The sequence below is a fragment of the Coccinella septempunctata genome, chromosome 4 (genome assembly GCF_907165205.1).
Source record: "Coccinella septempunctata chromosome 4, icCocSept1.1, whole genome shotgun sequence".
Taxonomy (NCBI): Eukaryota; Metazoa; Arthropoda; class Insecta; order Coleoptera; family Coccinellidae; genus Coccinella; species Coccinella septempunctata.
In genome coordinates, this window is record NC_058192.1 from 29,490,575 (window position 1) to 29,508,199 (window position 17,625).

At 33.8% G+C, this 17,625-nt stretch overlaps 1 protein-coding gene across 3 annotated transcripts in view; it reads right to left on the reverse strand.

Moving 5' to 3' along the window:
- The window catches only part of LOC123312367 (plexin domain-containing protein 2), a 105,046-nt gene extending 92,030 nt beyond the window's left edge, over window positions 1-13,016 (reverse strand). For all 3 annotated transcript variants that reach the window (XM_044896755.1, XM_044896754.1, XR_006537614.1), the window contains exons 1-2: window positions 12,831-13,016; window positions 4,527-4,708 (exon numbers count right to left, since the gene is read on the reverse strand). In XM_044896755.1, the coding sequence (XP_044752690.1) occupies window positions 4,527-4,708; window positions 12,831-12,918 (270 nt within the window). In that variant the 5' untranslated portion in view covers window positions 12,919-13,016. The remainder of the gene's footprint in view (window positions 1-4,526; window positions 4,709-12,830) is intronic.
- Window positions 13,017-17,625: the final 4,609 nt, after the last annotated feature.

Sequence of the window (17,625 nt, forward strand, 5' to 3'; positions counted from 1 at the left end):
ATTAATTAATTTGCACTAACAACTTGTCTTTATTTCATATTTATAAGGTACTTGGTTTTAAAAAATGCCTATATGTTTCAAATGTCAGTTAGACTATAAAAATTTAAAAGGTTTGGTCAACCATCTCATAATAATCCACAAATGTAAAGATGCATTTCAATGTGGTGAACAGAACTGTAATAGAACCTATCAGACTATACATTCTTTTAGACAGCATTTTTTCAAAAAACATAGCTGTAAGCCCATTTCATATTCGCCTAGATGTGAACAAATTTCTTCATTGAATTTATTACCTTTGATAGATGCCAATGATCAATATTCACAAAGAATTATCCACAGTCCAGAAATGGAAAAAAAAAATATTTCTAAACCAGATTTTTTCAAAAATTTTTGTGTGCGTTTGGATGGAAATATGTCGTTGTTTTTAGCAAATTTTTATGCAGATAAAACCTTATGTAGAAAAGATGTTCAGAATATTATGATCAGCATATCGGAACTCTTAAATGAACCATTGAATATTTTGCAATCTTATCTAATCGAGGAAGGCCGTTCACTTTCAGATCCAAAAGAAATAAATAAGTTCTTCAAAAAAATGAAGAAGATTTTCAGTAATTTTTCTCAGTATAAAAGTTTCAAGCAGTTCAAAGATATGGGGAATTTCATTGAACCTATTGAATATGTTGTGGGAAAGAAACCTGATTTGTTTGCTAATAATACTATAATGTCTAAGACTTATAGGGCAGCATTTGTTCCTTTTGAGTCAGTTATAAAGTGTTTTCTTGAATTGCCTGACGTTCTTCCTACCATAATGTCATATATGGAAAGTTGCAGAAAGCAAAAAAATCTATATAATCTTATTCAAACTGACTATTGGAAAAGTAAGATAAGAACATTTGGCGAAAATTCCATTGTCATTCCTTATAATCTGTACTTCGATGAATACGAAATTGGAAACCCTCTGGGATCTCATAGCGGAATTCACAAATTAGGGGCACTATATCTGTCTATACCAGTTATACCACCCCAGTTCCAATCTAAGCTAGACAACATCTTTTTGATCAATTTATTTCATTCTTCAGATTTGAAAGATTTTGGAAGCAAAAAAATATTTGGTAAAGTAATTGATTCATGTAATAATTTATCTAGAAATGGATTAAATATATGCAATAGTCAGGGATCTGTTAAAGTTTATTTTTGTCTTGCACTTTTGCAAGGTGACAACTTGGGCTTACAGACTTTGTTAGGGTTCTGTAAGACATCAAGAGATGGAACATCATCTCAGCTCCACCAATTAGACAAATCACTTCGGAACCCATCTAATTATAATACTGATCTGGCTCTCGAAAATCTGTCAGAAACTGGTATAAAAGAGAAATGTATATGGAACGAAGTGATGTATTTTCATTGCACGACAAATTTTGTTGTAGATATTGCACATGATTTTTTTGAAGGTGTGGCCATGTTCGATTTAGCTGAAATTTTTTATAGATTTGTCTTCGTTGACAAACTGTTAACGCTTGATGATTTGAATTCCCGTTTGAAGTATTTCGATTATGGACATCACAATATTAACAAACCTACTATGATATCATATGAACATTTGAAAGGAAAAAAAATTAGAATGTCTTGCTCAGAAATGAAAACTTTGGTTCTTACTGCAGGAGTTATGTTTGGGGATACTATTCCTGAGAAAAATGAATTGTGGGAGATATATTTACTGCTTAGAGAGATTTTGAATATTGTTTTATCCGAATATGTTACAGTCGAAAAGTGTTCTTTACTGAAGAAAAAGATAGCTGAGCATCATTCTTTATATATGAAGCTTTTTAAACTACATCTTAAGCCTAAACATCATATTTTGATTCATTATCCATTTATAATGGAAAAAATTGGTCCTGTAGTTAACTTATCATCCCTTAAATATGAAAGTAAGCATCGAGAATTCAAACATTTTGCTAATGTGATCTCATCTAGGGTCAACATTACAAAATCTCTTGCTATCAAGCATCAGCTGAATTTGAATTCAAGATTTGTGTCTGGAATAGGATTCGAAAATCTAATTTCTTTCAATGGTGACTTTCAATGTGATTATATTGATGCAGCCTCTCTCATTGATGAATTCGAGAAAATTTGTATCTCTTCAGGCGTGAATCATGTAAATTTTCAAAATTGTGCCAAATTGGAGAAGATTACAGTAGGAAATTATACATATCATAACGGAGATATTATTTTGTTAGAAAATACTGATATTCCTCTTTTTGGCAGAATTGTATTCATTCTCACAAACAGAAATAACAAAATTTGTTTCATTTATCATGACGTGAAAACTATCTCATTTAATAGGCATTTTTTTTCTCACGAAGTTCTGTTCACCACAAAAAAAAAGTGCATCCTTTTAGAGAAAGTTATATTTACTTCTCATATCATATTGAAAAAAGTGAATGGAAAAAACATGCTGACCAAGCTATGAATATTCAAATTCTGCGGACATAAATTTAATTTCTGAATCCAGTTGCTCAAAATCTTTATGATGAAACTGATTATTTATTGATATGGTAGTACATATAGGAATTAAATGTGATGTCTTGAGGCTGTTATGAAAAGCGTTTTTTTATTATAAGATACTTTTTTAATGAACTGTGATTTTTAGAATATTTTAGGATACCTTTATTTCAGTTTTGCCTAATGGATTGTGTTAAAAGGAGATTTTTGTTGATTTAAATGAAATATTTATTTATTCAAGCATATGTGAAGGATTTTTATTTTCTGTTTTCTTATACTTCATGACTTAAATACACTTATTTTTACTTTATTGTAGAACATATTTTTTTTTACCTCAGGCAGTGTAAAGAGAAATTTTTTGTCCTAATAAATTTTTTTTTTAATTTGTCGTGTTTTTTTCTCTTCATAAACCATTAACGGATTGGTACTCTAATTAAACATGGTATATAAAAAAAATAGATGACTCTCATTCAATTGATACTATTTTGAAGTTATTATCGCTTATATATACATATGTAATATATATAAAGAATATCCTAGCATTCATTCACTATTATGGTGCGCACCCATTCTGGTATTACAGAAAACCTTTTTATTTGATTCAAATTTGCTGCAGTTTCTAAACAGGAACTCTGGAAAAAAATTGTTATCTCTATTCTGGCTGCAGCAAATCTGATTCCAATGAGGAAGTATGCACTAAATATATCAGAATTGATGTGCACCATAGATAAAAAGTTTATTTGTTATTTTGAAAAGTATTTCTGGTGTAAGTGAACAGATCATTTATGGTAGATAAACCATTCATGTGCTGCAAGTAAACAGTTCATCTTCTATTAGCTAGAAGTCTATATGCCCCACTTAACATTTTTTCTGGCTCAAGTGGACCCATCATCTGTTGTAGAAAAACAATTTATTTTTCACAGGTAAAAAATTTATCTGCCTTAAGAATAAAGTTCATCTTTTCAAATGAATAATTTATCTATCGTTAGTGTACACTTCACTTATGGTAGGTGAAAAGTTTATCCTCCTTGAGTAAAAAGTTATTTGCCATAATTATTCTGCTGTATATGGCGTGAGAAACTTTTTATTTAGGGGAAATTATCAAGTGGTCTATTGTAGTTGATTAAATTTAAGCATAAAAACCATTTGTCCCAAATGAAAAGCTTCGGTACACTCGTTTATACACCTCTATTACTCTGTGTTCTTGTGATATATACAAGTACATTTTTTATATGGGGTGATCAAAATTTTATCTGACAGAAGCAAACATTTTTCTCAGTGTACATACAACGTATGATCCTCCTCGAATTAATATTATTCCCCCAAGTCATATAATCGTATTGCTCCCGGCCGATCTCTCATATCAATGCTGCAGTCGATTAATTTATCTTCCCTTATTCATATTAGTATGGCAAAACGAATAATTACGTAAGTTTAAGGAAGGAAAAAACTCATTTAATACCAAGGATATTATAATCCCTGATCATAAGTTCAAAATGATCGGCCGAGGAAATTGGTGGCCAAAGTACATAGCGGGATGACTTAAATATTCTAACATAATTTTTTGTTCATACTACAGCTTCGAATATCAAAATGAACTATTCATTCTACGATGAGGCGCCTATTCCTCATTTTTTCAAGTTCAGAATGGCCGGCCAAGAATGTGGATAGAGGAATGTATGTACTAAAAAAAATTTTTTTCATTCTGACAGCCCAGAACGCCACCTCCAACGATCAAATGAACCGATTTTTTTCTATTCAGAATGTTTTAAGGAATCTTTCTCCAGAAGGATAACTAAAATATCTCTAACATAATTCTTTCTTCGTACTACAACGCACAAGCGGAATTGTCAAAAGATTGTGCGGTTTCAGGTACAAAATCTTGTGAATATTTGTGCACGTTTTTTCTAAATGCTAAAGATCGTTTTAGCAGTTTTTTCCATTGAATTTTTTCAATTCTGGCCAAGAAGTACAAAATCAAGCGATTAGGGACAAACTTTCGATTTTGTTTAAGTTCGACTTACCCCTATTTCGGTTAATTTATTCACATCTTGTGGATTTGTTCCATTAGTATCAATTGATGTAGCGGTTTTTCGCACAGAAAGTTCCGTTTGCCGTTTTTCTATGTGATGGCTTTCGTCAAATAAGTATTCGAATGATAAAAGTGAGGTATGTGCTGGTACATGTGTTTCATATACGTGAAGATCTGGAACATAAGAGAAATATGATCAATTAGTTAGCGTTCCCAAAAATATTAAGCAAGATTTATTAAGAGTTCACGAAAGCATGAATCCTCATGTATGCTTGTTTTCATGCAACCGTATCCTTCAAAGTTTTTAATTTCTTGATAGTGCCATCTGCGTATTTTCCACCACATAAAAGATTCGACACAAAATTCAGTAAGAAAAAGTATTTATTACCATCTTTGTGACAATCACGAACAGAGAATGAGCCCAAATAACTCTGGAAAGCTTCTGAAATAGAGTTATCAAACCGGTGAAAAGTAAGCAGTCATTTGCTAACGTATTTCAAACCCTTTATTCATTTTCAAGACTTAGTTTGGTTGGAAACGGTTCACTGGCGGAATCTTTTTATCTGCATTTGGCTTCAATTACATACCTACTTACTTTTACTTACACTCGAAAAGTCTAAAATATATCTCGATGTAGGAAAAAGTACTTACACGTCAGAATTCTTTTTGTAAGACTGATAAGCATAATTATTTAACATCTTCAAACTGTTTTATTTAATAAATTCATCGCTTGAATAATCCGGACGCCTCAATAGTCCGGGCATGTCCCGGAACGATATCTGCCGGACTACTGTACTGCAAATGAAGAGGCTCTCGGAATAACCTTCTTAAGGACTTAAGGCATTGAACTTCATTGAATTTCTTTAGTTCAATGACTTAAGGTAAATATGTAGGGACGATGGGGTAATTGCGGACGCGGGGTGAAAGCGGACACTGAGATTCTGGGATATCTACTAGATCCTTCCCCTGCGCTCAGTTATCATGACCAAGTTATCTAGTTGGCTCATTCATTTCAGTCCGGTTAAATTGAGATTCAGTAAGGATTTTGTGCCTATAAAAGATTTCTATTGCTTAAATGGTTCCATCAGTGACCGAATTAAATCATCTTGGCTTTTTTCCTTCAAAGGAATTGAGCCTAACTTTTGGCGGCCAAGAAATGGGGTTTTTTGTAGTTTTTCAATCATATTTCTTCAAGAAATACGGATATCGACTGATTACTTGCGAGAAAAGCTATAGAGTACTGAATTCTACGTCGAATGAGATCAAGTGTGTACCTTTTCTCACTAATGGATCCCAAAGTTGGGACAATTTCCTGAAACATTTTAAAATGTTATATTTCATATTGATTTCTCGGAAAAATCTTTGAAAGCAGCTTATATATGAGAGAAGTATAAAAATGTATAAAAAAGTTGTAAAGCATTAAATTTCACATCGATTGAAAACACGCGTTCATTACACAAATAAAATTTTTTCCTTAAGATTTCAGATTTAAAACGTCATAGACCATTTCGTGGTCATGAACAGTCAACGACAATATCTCTGAAATTTTGCTCAACATTGATATACTCTAATATGGAAACGGGTTGAGGAACGCCGGCGCCGCCTCAATCGGGAATTTAGTGATCTATGATAGAAAAATTGAGCTTTGTTTATATTCAGTTTTCCAGGGGAGATAAAATCGAAAAAAAAACGAAAACACGCATTTTTGGTCACCAAAAAATTAGCTGAGGAAGAAGCCTGGGATAGTTTTTCTGGATGAGTCGTTCAAACAATTGAATACTTATTGGAAGAATTGTTTCTCGTTGTTTTCATCGCATTGTCAGTAAAATAAAATTCGATTCATTCAGTAGTAGTTGGGAAATATTTAAGGTCCGTTCTTCGGTTGACAGTAGAAATGGTTGAATTCTCGATTTGATTTTGGCTATAAAAATTGCAGCCATCGCAAACAACAAGGAATACTGGATTGAGAACGATCCTTCGGCTCCAACACTGAATTGAACGCACGAAGCCGCCTCCAGTGGACAACCTCTGTAGCGCCGCGCCGCCTGTTTTGTAGCGGCTACAAACGCTCGTTTCGCGTGAGCGTGTAGCCGCTCGAATACGCTTCCAGTGGACACCCGGGCTAAGAATATTTGTAAAGTGCGGAAATTGGGTACATGAGAACTGTTCAGGTGGAACATCGTCCGAAAAAGTTTTTATTTGTGATTCCTACAATTAAATATTGTGATTCCTACAATTAATGTTTACCTCAATTGAGTAAATGCGTGAGTACCCTAAACTGTTTGCAATAACCCAACACACGTCCGCTTTTTCCCCAAATGATTTGGGTAAATACCGAGGGGGTAACCACTTCCGAAATCGATGTACTTTTTTAGCCCGAAATCCCGAAATCACCATCCGAAATCCCGAAATCATCATCGAAATCCCGAAATCCCGAAATCATCGCCGAAATCCCGAAATCATCATCCGAAATCCCGAAATCATCATCCGAAATCCCGAAATCATCACCGAAATCCTGCAATCATCACCGGACCTTTACAATAATTTTAATAGTAAGGATACCTTCCACTTAAGGAAAGAATACATAATTAATTCAAAGAATTCTTCTGCAAAATCAAAAAGACTAATCAAGATGCTGAAGTATACCTCAAGTAAAGTATGCGTTATACAGGGTGAGTCACGAGGTACTGTACATATTCCTACTCAGGTGCACAATTTAAAAAGGCCTTCTCTTCATACGTTTTATCGAGCGTTTTATACAGGCTGATTGTCGGTTTTCACAAAAAGCTTTGATCCGTCGAACTTTTGAACGGTTATCTCTTATCTTATAATTTTTTGGGAAATTTATTTTTTAATACCTTTAGGAACCAACATATTTAGAATTCTGATAATCCAGGTTGTTTTATCTTTCCCAAATTCATTCGAGGTATGATAATCGTTCAGAAGTTATGAAGGATCGAAGGTTTTGGTAAAAACTGAAAAATACCCTGTATAAAACTTACGAAGAGTAAAAGGCACTTGGTAGATAGTAATGTTTCTCGTGACTCTCTGTCTTTTTTCACAGAAGATCCATTTTAGTTTTTCATAAATTTTCAAATTCTAATACTTTTTATTACTATGAAAGTTTTGACGGCATGCAGACAGACATTGAATTCTGAAAAAAGTACCACCCAGAGCAGGAGTCGAACCTACGACCCCCTGATTACAGGTACTCTCCCAACTGAGCTACCCAGGCAGACGTGGTAATCAGGGGGTAGTAGGTTCGAATCCTGCTCTGGTTGGTACTTTATTCAGAATTCAATTCCTGTCTGCATGCCGTCAAAATTTTTATAATATTTAATTTCAGACATCAAACTATCTGCTCACTTTTTATTACCTCTTCAACATTTTCGTTTTCGAATGAATTGAGTTGTTTGTCAGGGGTTCACTCATTTTGATAATAATATCATATTTTCTCTCCCTTGAATGATTTAAGGAAAACAAATATTTCAAAATAATCCGGAAGGATTGTATCTATCGTATCTGACACAAATTTGAAAATTGAGTTACGTTTCTCTAATTAAATTTTATATTTTGTTGAACTTTTTCTTACTCTCGTAATATAAAAGATATTATAAAATTTGTAGATGTCAGTTACGATACATTGTCTAGAGGACGACGAAATATACACCTACAAAATTGAAAAGATTGAAGGACTTGTAGGATAGGAAAATATAAGGAATTTTTTTCACAGAAAATCTATATGTTAAAATTTCAAAACGTTTTTCAGTATTTCAATATTTTCGAAGAAGCAATACTTCTCAAATAAATTGAGTCTTTTGAAATCATTCGAATTCATCCGAAATCATTCGCAATCATTCGAAATCTCCCGAAATCTTTCGAAATCATCCGAAATCTCCGAAATCATCCGAAATCTCCGAAATCATCCGAAATCTTCCGAAATCATCTTGATTTCCGAAATCGATGTACATTTTTCATAGAGTGGTTACCCCCTCGGTAAATACGGACAGAAAGAGTTTTGTATTTCTTGAAACAAACAATTTTGTTCATTAATCCCGTGAAATTATGAATGATAATTCTATAGTTGATTAACCAAGGATTAATAAATTAATAAAATCAGACTGATAAGTCATTATCTACAAGTGTTATACTTCATTTTCCTTCAGCGTCCGCAATTACCCCATCGTCCCCTACACCGAATTTCCAAACTCTTTTTTCATTTCTCAGACCTATTCTCGATTTATTCTGTGGACTATGCGAAGAGGTGGTGAAAGTCGCGTCCGCAATTACCCCATCGTCCCCTACACCGAATTTCCAAACTCTTTTTTCATTTCTCAGACCTATTCTCGATTTATTCTGTGGATTATGCGAAGAGGTGGTGAAAGTCTCCCATTTCTCCAATTTATGCAAATGAAAAAGCTCTCGGAATATCGTTTAGTAGGTCTTTATAAATACGTTCAAACTCTTTATTCCTTTTTTAGATCTATTTCCGATTTATTCTTGGACTCTGAAACGTCTGAGTTTTGCACTCTCTTAGGGCTTTATCAGTATGTACAGGCTGGGCAAAATTCGTTGTCTACTGAAGGGATCTCGAGAACTATAGCAGCTAGAAGAAAATGGACGGCACATTCTCGAGCTCTTTTTTCTTGACTAATCCAAAACTGAAAACCGATCCAGCCTAACGTTCATGGATTTTGAGTTATGAAGGAAAATTGAGAAATTATCATTCTCAATGAAGCTGAATAACTCTTTTTTTTTGAACTCGTATTCGAAATCCGTTGTTACATTCTACAGGCACTTTTTTTATGAGAAATTCGAATATGATTTATTAAATTTTTTTGATCCAGTCATTTTCGAGATACGACAGGGATTTCTGATTTTTAAAATGTAAACTACAGTTGAATGTTCTCTCATTCTGCTGCAATTTTTTTGCTGATTTAAAAAATGTATCATATGTCGCTATTTACATGAGTATAACATAAGAAAAAATTCAATACTTTTCCTGCTTTTCGATACACTGTTGAATTTTTAGTAGGCTGGCGTAACCATAGCAACCGTTGAAAATTCATTATACTTTGTGAACCTGAGCCTCTATGATTGGAATCATAGATTGCTGAAGAAATATTTCGATGATTAATTTGCCATCGTTTGTTCTCGCGATGTTTGGCACCCTTGACAGAAGTACCTATTTTTCATCATCTTACTTTTGCAAAGATTATAATTACAGATAGCTATCGTATTTTATTTATATTACTGACTCTTCAAGTTTCTTTCATGGATAGAAAAACTATAATTGAATAAATTTTCTTCTCTAATAATCAGACGAAGGTCTTTTACTCTCTTTTAAAGGATATCATTCTCGATATCGATATATACAGTCCCTGGCCAGTTTATTAGACGGACTGAGGATTTTTTTTATATTTATTGATATTGCCCGAGGAAAAAGCAGAATATTTGAATTTCATTTCCACAGAATTTCAGTTTCATCTACGACTCTCATTAAATTGTTCTGCATTTATTTTTGATGTTGTAATATTAGTACTAAAGTATGAATTAGTACTATGTCTTCCAGTGGACGTCTTGCATGCTGAAGGTTCGGACGCTATTTCGATAATCCACATATGAAATCATCATCCTCGAATGCAGCAAACCGAACAATTCTGCATTGATAGTATGAAGCTCTCATAGCTACACAAGGTTGCTCAGCAAAATATTAGAATTTCATGTTGAATCATCAATAAATCAAGATTTTTTATTGAATATGATATATTATATGTGAAAACCATTTACAGATGAAGTATATATAACATATACATTCAATTTAATAATTCAATATTCAAAATCCAATAACCTAATAACCAATTTCAAAGCGTGTTCAATTGAGATTTTGGATCGAATCAATGCGTCTACTGATATGGCCAGGGACTGTAAAAGAAATAATTATTGATTCGACAGTCTGTGATTCCTATCAAAGAAGGTTGAGTTCACATAGGATATGTGGAGTTCACAACGGTCGCTATGGTTACGCCAGCCTACTAAAAATTCAGCAATGAATCGAAAGGCAGGAAAAAGTATTGAATTTTTTTTCTTATGTTATATTCATGTGAATAGCGACATATGATGAATTTTTGAAAACAACAAAAAAATTGCTGTAGAATGAAAGGACTTTCAACCATAGTTTACATTTAAAAAATCAGAAATCCCTGTCTGGATCAAAAAATTTAACAATATCATATTCGAATTCCTCATAAAAAAGTGCCTGTAGAATGTAACAACGGATTTCGAATACGAGTTCAAATGAAAGAACTATTCAGCCTCATTGAAAATGACAATTCCTCAATTTTCGTTCATAACTCAAAATCCATGAACGTTAGGCTGGATCGGTTTTCAGTTTTGGATTAGTCAAGAAAAAAGAGCTCGAGAATGTGCCGTCCATTTTCTTCTAGCTGCTATAGTTCTCGAGATCCCTTCAGTAGACAACGAATTTTGCCCACCCTGTACATTGAATGTCAAACCCTTTATTCATTTTTTAGACAAATTTTCGATTCATTCTGTGGACTCTGAGAAGAGGGGGTGAAATATCGTTCTTAGGGATCTATCAATATGTGCACCAAATTTCAAACCCTTTATTAATTTTCAAGACCAATTTTCGATAATATTTCTAATATCCACTTTACGGATGAAATTCACACAACATTCTGCGAATAAAAAATTCTTGAAATAGTATTCATCAACTTCTAATGAATAAATACTTCGAGTTCATTTCGAGACCTTATATCGATTATAGTACCTAAGTATGCATAGTACACGAAAAAAAGTACACAAAGCCACTGGTCAAATGGACGCTAGATCTGTAGCTGCTAATTTTACGGCTGCTTAGGCCATTCAGACAATCATAACATTCAAAACCTCTTTGATCAAAATGGCCATCTGAAACCTCACAAAATTTCATATGGTTCTGCAAATGTCCCTCGAATAAATATTTTTACTAGTCTTAGGGCCTTATTATTATTATTATTATTCATATTTTTGAAACACAGATGGCGCTCACATCACTTTAGTCGCTTGGTTTCTTATCTTTCTACTCTATAATCTTTGGTTTTCTATTGATTGAACTAGTGCTGCTCTGGATCACAGAACAAATATCATTTAAAATCTCAAAAATATTGCTCTGTTTTTATAATATGCACTCAATGCGCGCCAGCTATCAATGAAATTTTTTATTACAGCGAATTCCATTGGTAGAACCAGCTTCAGATTTTTAAGAATGGTTATAAATATAAATATGCACTTGCACTGCACTAGTTTTACTAGTGCTACGCTATCAATTTTCGTGATCATAAATGTTATGATACATAGCTCAGGAATAAATTTAACAACTGCCCTACATATACCAGGCATAGAAGTGTGGAACTGCCTAAACAAAAACTGAAGATAGGTCAAAGAAGCTCCTCTTATTACGCCAAAGTTTACTATAATAAACTTCCTTACAATTTGAAATCGATGGTTGGTGTTGGTGACAGCCTAATGAAGAATTAAAAGGAAACAATAAAAACTATGATAATAACGTGAATTCTATAAAAAAATTTATTTTTTGTTGTTGACTATTTTAAATGTCATAGTTTATCTTTTGTTGTTGTAAAGGTGTGTTTAGTTTGAGATGGTTGGGGGGTCAAGTAATTTTTCATAAATGGGGAATAATTATGTTTTTTTTTTTTTTTGGGACCACCCATGTACAGGCATTTATGCCTCCTTTGGGTCCTTCATTTATTGTAAAATTTTTGGAGGAATTCAATAAAATTGAATTGAATTGAAAAAATTGAATTGTTTAATCCTCGAGTGTGATTAGGACTGACATGACCTAGTCTTGGAGCCATCGCAGTTATCAAAGTATAGGGAGAAAATCCAATTTCCAAAAATGCATACCCCCTTTTAAATACTTGCTTACCGGAGTTCGAAGTGGCACCAATCTATTTTTTATGGAAAACTTCATGTATTAAGAATTGTGACTGTCGAGTTCAGTAGGTGTTGAGATATCCGCAAGTTGAAACTTATTTTCATTATTTTTAGAATACCTGTGAGGATAATTCAAGTGAAGCAGTCTCCCTTTCTAAAAGATTGATTGTACACCCATTATTTCTTATTAAAAGGGTGGTTTATCAAAGAAGTATCTATAAATTGCACTAGATCGAGATAAAATATCGGGAGAGCAATAGATTTGCCAAAAACAAAGAATCTGTACATGATCACTGAAAAAAAAATCGTCATAATAATGAAATACAATCAGGTCACATACCATCTAATGAGGTCATGCTGGAGAACTCTACAGAAATAGACAAATGAAAAAGAAGCACTCTTGCACAAAATGAATAGAATTTCAACATTTTAACAAAACTAAATGAGCTCACAAACAAAAATAAAAACAAAACCGAACTGAATGTCACTTCACTGTTCACTTGTCATGTGTCTAGTCTATGTCATGTGTTGTCACTCTGACACCTTGTCAGAGTTTTAAACACAGAAACATAGAAAGCAAAGATTTTAATCTCGAGGATTCACTCTGTCATTTTGGCCTTGCGTTTCAAATATGAGAGAGTTTCAAAGTTGAAATATTGAATATAAATCATGGATTAAATCGTTGATTGAAGTATTCAATCAACAAGCAAATAATTAACTTTGTAAATACTCTGTGTCCAACACCAACTTGTTTTTGTTTACGTTTACCCCAATCCGAATTTATCTTTTTCGACATATTTGCCACAAATTACACAATTTCCTGGCATGCCGACAACGAAATTCTTGATACTCAAGTCTTAAAACGAACGAAACACTATTACATCGAACACAAATACGATAATTAACATTCAAATATTGGGGTAAACGTAAACAAACATGGAGTAGATGCCATATAGACTTATAATACATTATAATGTTATTATATGTCTATGGTAGATGCACAGTAAATGTTAACAAAAACATAAATAGGCTTGTTCGTAGAGTGGTTCACAACGGTTGTGAACTGTACAGAGCAAGCGTAATTGGATTTTCGCTACCCTAAAATGGAATTGCGCTTGCTCTGTACAGTTCACAACCGTTGCGAACTCAGATCAATAAAAAAATGTTTTTTATTGATCTGAGGTTGCGAACCACTCTACGAACAAACCTAATATGTTGGACACACTTTTCTATAGAAAAGAATACGAAAGTCTAGTACGTATGTATGTATGATTTCTATAACAAAAGAAAAGAATACATTTGATTCGACTCAACACGCATCACGTTTCATCGGGTCGCGTCGCGTTCATAGACTTATAATAATGTTATTTTAAGTCTATGGTCGCGTTTTAATAATGTTTTTCCGCTTCAAATCTAATTAATTTCAACTTCGATTCGTTGAGTGAGAGGAATAACTCAAGTCTTTTTACTTTTTACTGTGTTATATCGCTTCCTCAAGGTTTCAACAATACAAGAAAAAAATTTATTGAATGAAATATTATATTATTTAGGCCAAATGACTCTTTCTTCCATACTAATACCAATATATAACTACGTATTTATGAAAGTTATGAAGACGCATTGTATACCATTTTGAAATCTGCATGGAAGGGGAGGGGGGCATATTTTTTGAGCAGTGGGACACTCAGGCTTTCATGAACATTGCTTTACACCACTAGAGCTCAAACTTTCAGAAAATGAACTATACATCACATTTTATCATGAAATTTCAAGTTGCGATTTTTTTTTGAATAATTTCAAGAGCTATTCATATGTTTTTTGTGCTCATCTACAGGGTGTCCCGGAAAATGTGGGAAATTATGGGAACTTGTCTTCTTCATTTTTTATGTTCTATCTGAATCCGAGAGACTTCCCACATTTTCCGGGACACCATGTATATTAGTATATTTCAAAACGAATAATTTACCAAGAAATGAATGATGAATTTGAAAAGGCACCAAGCATACTTATCCGGTGATGATACAAGAAAACATATTAGATAAAAACTCTCTGTCTGACTGTACAAGTGAAATTAAAATGAATTTGTCTGAAGAATATGCTCTAATTATAATATTGAAGGACATTTTCATTTAAAATTGGTAAAAAAAACTTCTTCCTCCTTAGGAACAGATTTGCATCCCTGGACGATACAGCTCTACTTCATCTCTTTTTATTTATTTAAAATTTTTTCTCATATAACCTGAGTTGTACCAGAAAAATTGAAAACACCTTTATTACGACTCCTAATGGTAAAATCTGAAACAGTGTTTACTTATCTTAATTTTCTGTAATCACTATAGGACAGGCTGATTATACTTCAATCAAAGGCATATCTAATATAATTATTCAGTAAGAACCAGGACCGGCAAACCGGGCACACTGCGGGGCGGCACATTCTATGCTATGGGCGGCAAATCAGTTCAAAACGATACCAATTTGATAACATAAAATTTTTTTTCTTCAAAATCGAAAAGACCAACATTATTAATTATTAGAGTTAAATCGAAAAAGGCGACTTTTTGATGTGTGTGAAGTTGGCCCAGCACTTTTCGATTTTCGAAAAAAAAAATTTTGTGCTGAATTGTGCTAGGTTTATGCTGATTGTGCCGTTGAAATTTTTGTTTTATTTTATTCCACACGGTTCGCAAAATATTTCACAAAATGTATAGAATGGGCTTGCCCAGCACTTATCAAAAAAATGAGTTTTGACGACTGAAACAGGTTGTGCTACGCATGTACAGTGTTGTGCCGTTCGAATTTCTGCGAAAGTCCCTCTTATCTCCCCGAAAATCAAAAATGAAGAAAAAAGTTAGCCCAGGCACTTTTGTGTAATCTTCTTTAGTCATTAGCTATCCTGCTATCCACGCTGGAGTTCATTAAGCTCAATTCACGAGATTTCTCTCCTGAAAACTGAATTCTGGCAACATTGTTATCGTGATACACTTCTGATGATTTATGACGCTATGCAAAACTTGATAAGTCGTATGTTGTGCACGCAGGGTTGCCAACCTCAACGGTATTAGGCCTGTTGCCATTTATACTGATTTTCAGGCAATCTACTTATATTCCTGATATCCACCATTTGAAGGAAAAGTTTAAAGTTTTTTCTGAAAATCTCAACGGCACTAATCAGCACAAATGTAGCAGAACTTTATAAAAAAAATTAAACTTCAAAAACACGAAAGTGCTGGGCTGACATTTTTCCAAAATCTAAATTTTTCGGAAAACTAGGAGATTTTCGTGAAAATTTCAACGGCACAAGTTAGCACACGTCTAGCACAATTTTTCACATATGTTTTCGTTGAGAAAAAACGAAAGTGCTGGTCTAACTTTTTTTTCAATTCCGCGAATTCTCGGAAAATCCGACGAATTTTCGAGAAAACATTTATGGCACAAGTCAGCACAAATTTTTCCACTAATTTTTGAGAAGAAAAATCAAAAGTGCTGGGCTAACTTTTTTCTTCATTTTCGATTTTCCGGGAGATAAGAGGGACTTTCGCAAAAATTCGAACGGCCCAACACTGGGTAGCACAACCTGTTTCACTCGTCAAAATTCATTTTTTCGATAAGTGCTGGGCTAGCCCATTCTATACATTTTGTGAAATATTTTGAGAACCGTGTGGAATAAAACAAAAATTTCAACGGCACAAATCAGCACAAACCTAGCACAATTCAGCACAAAAAATTTTTTTTCGATAATCGAGAAGTGCTGGGCCAACTTCACACACATGTCTTTTTGCGCTTGGTCGCCAAACAATTCACATATGTTCTCAAAGTACCGAAAAAAAATGTATTTCATCCAGAAAAACGGGGAATACCGCTAGATGGAAAACGATAAAAAATGCCGCATTCTACTGATAAATAACTATCAAAGTCAGCCTGTAAATATCTCCACCGCAGCGGCCACTCACTGTCCCTTTTTTTGAGTTAATGCTCTCTAGCCAGTCGATCTCTTTGATAAACGTCACTCACTGAATAGTTTTTGGGACGGCTTGCAAGATAATTCAGAAATAATTTTTATATTCTGCTTGCCAATCTGATTTCGAAAAATTCATTTCTGGGAGGAATTTAAAATACTTAAGAAGCAAGAGTACCTATCAACCCTTTACGATAGTACCTAAATACGAATTGAGACTGTTGTAGATTTTCATATATCTCGTTATCTGTGGAGTTTAGAATTTCAAATTAAATCATATTGAAGGTCAGTTTTTATATCTGTATTTTTCAAACGTTTCACTGTATGTATTTTACTGTATTATATAGGCGCCGGCATAGTTAATAGATATATAACCCACTCTTTTGTATTCCTTCTTTCCTTATCGTTTTTTTAGATTGAACATTTACTCAATTTATAAAAAACACTTATCTCTAAATATCTACTTTTGAATTGGTTGTACGTAATTCAATAAAGAATGATATACTTGACTTGCAGTCAATATAGTCACAGCAAGGTGGCAAAATATCAGGCTTGTTCGTAGAGTGGTTCACATTGTTCAGAACGGTTTTGAACTGTACAGAGCAAGCGCAATGCAAATGGATTTTCGCCACCCCAAAATGGAATTGCGCTTGCTCTGTACCAGTTCACAACCATTGCAAACCACTCTACGTACAAACCTTCAAATCATTTTGCGGGGGCGACGAATATTATTTTGCCGGAGCGGCAAAATGTCTGGCGGCGGCCCTGGTAAGAACTACGAGATTTTCAGAATGAACAGTTCCACCCCTGGTACCCTCGGCAGAGAATAAAATGAAAAAACTGATTGTCAAACCATCTAGATTCTGCATTGAAAAAATGGTCCATCAGAAGCTCTACTGGGATCGCACGGTTCTCACAGACCGGAAAATAACATACCACAGACCTGACCTCATATTACTGGAAAAAGATTAGAATAGAGCACTTTTCATCAACGTAGCTATTCCAAATAAAAAAACCTATTAAGTATATTCTATATGGCAAGTGAATTCCACTCGTATAAGAAGCCAAATATCTAGGCATTACTTTGAATAAGAAGCTTCACTGGAACTCCCACGTGGGTAAAATCATCCACAAAGCCAGACACTCCCTCTCTGGGCCTGTCAAAGGATTTGTGGAAAAA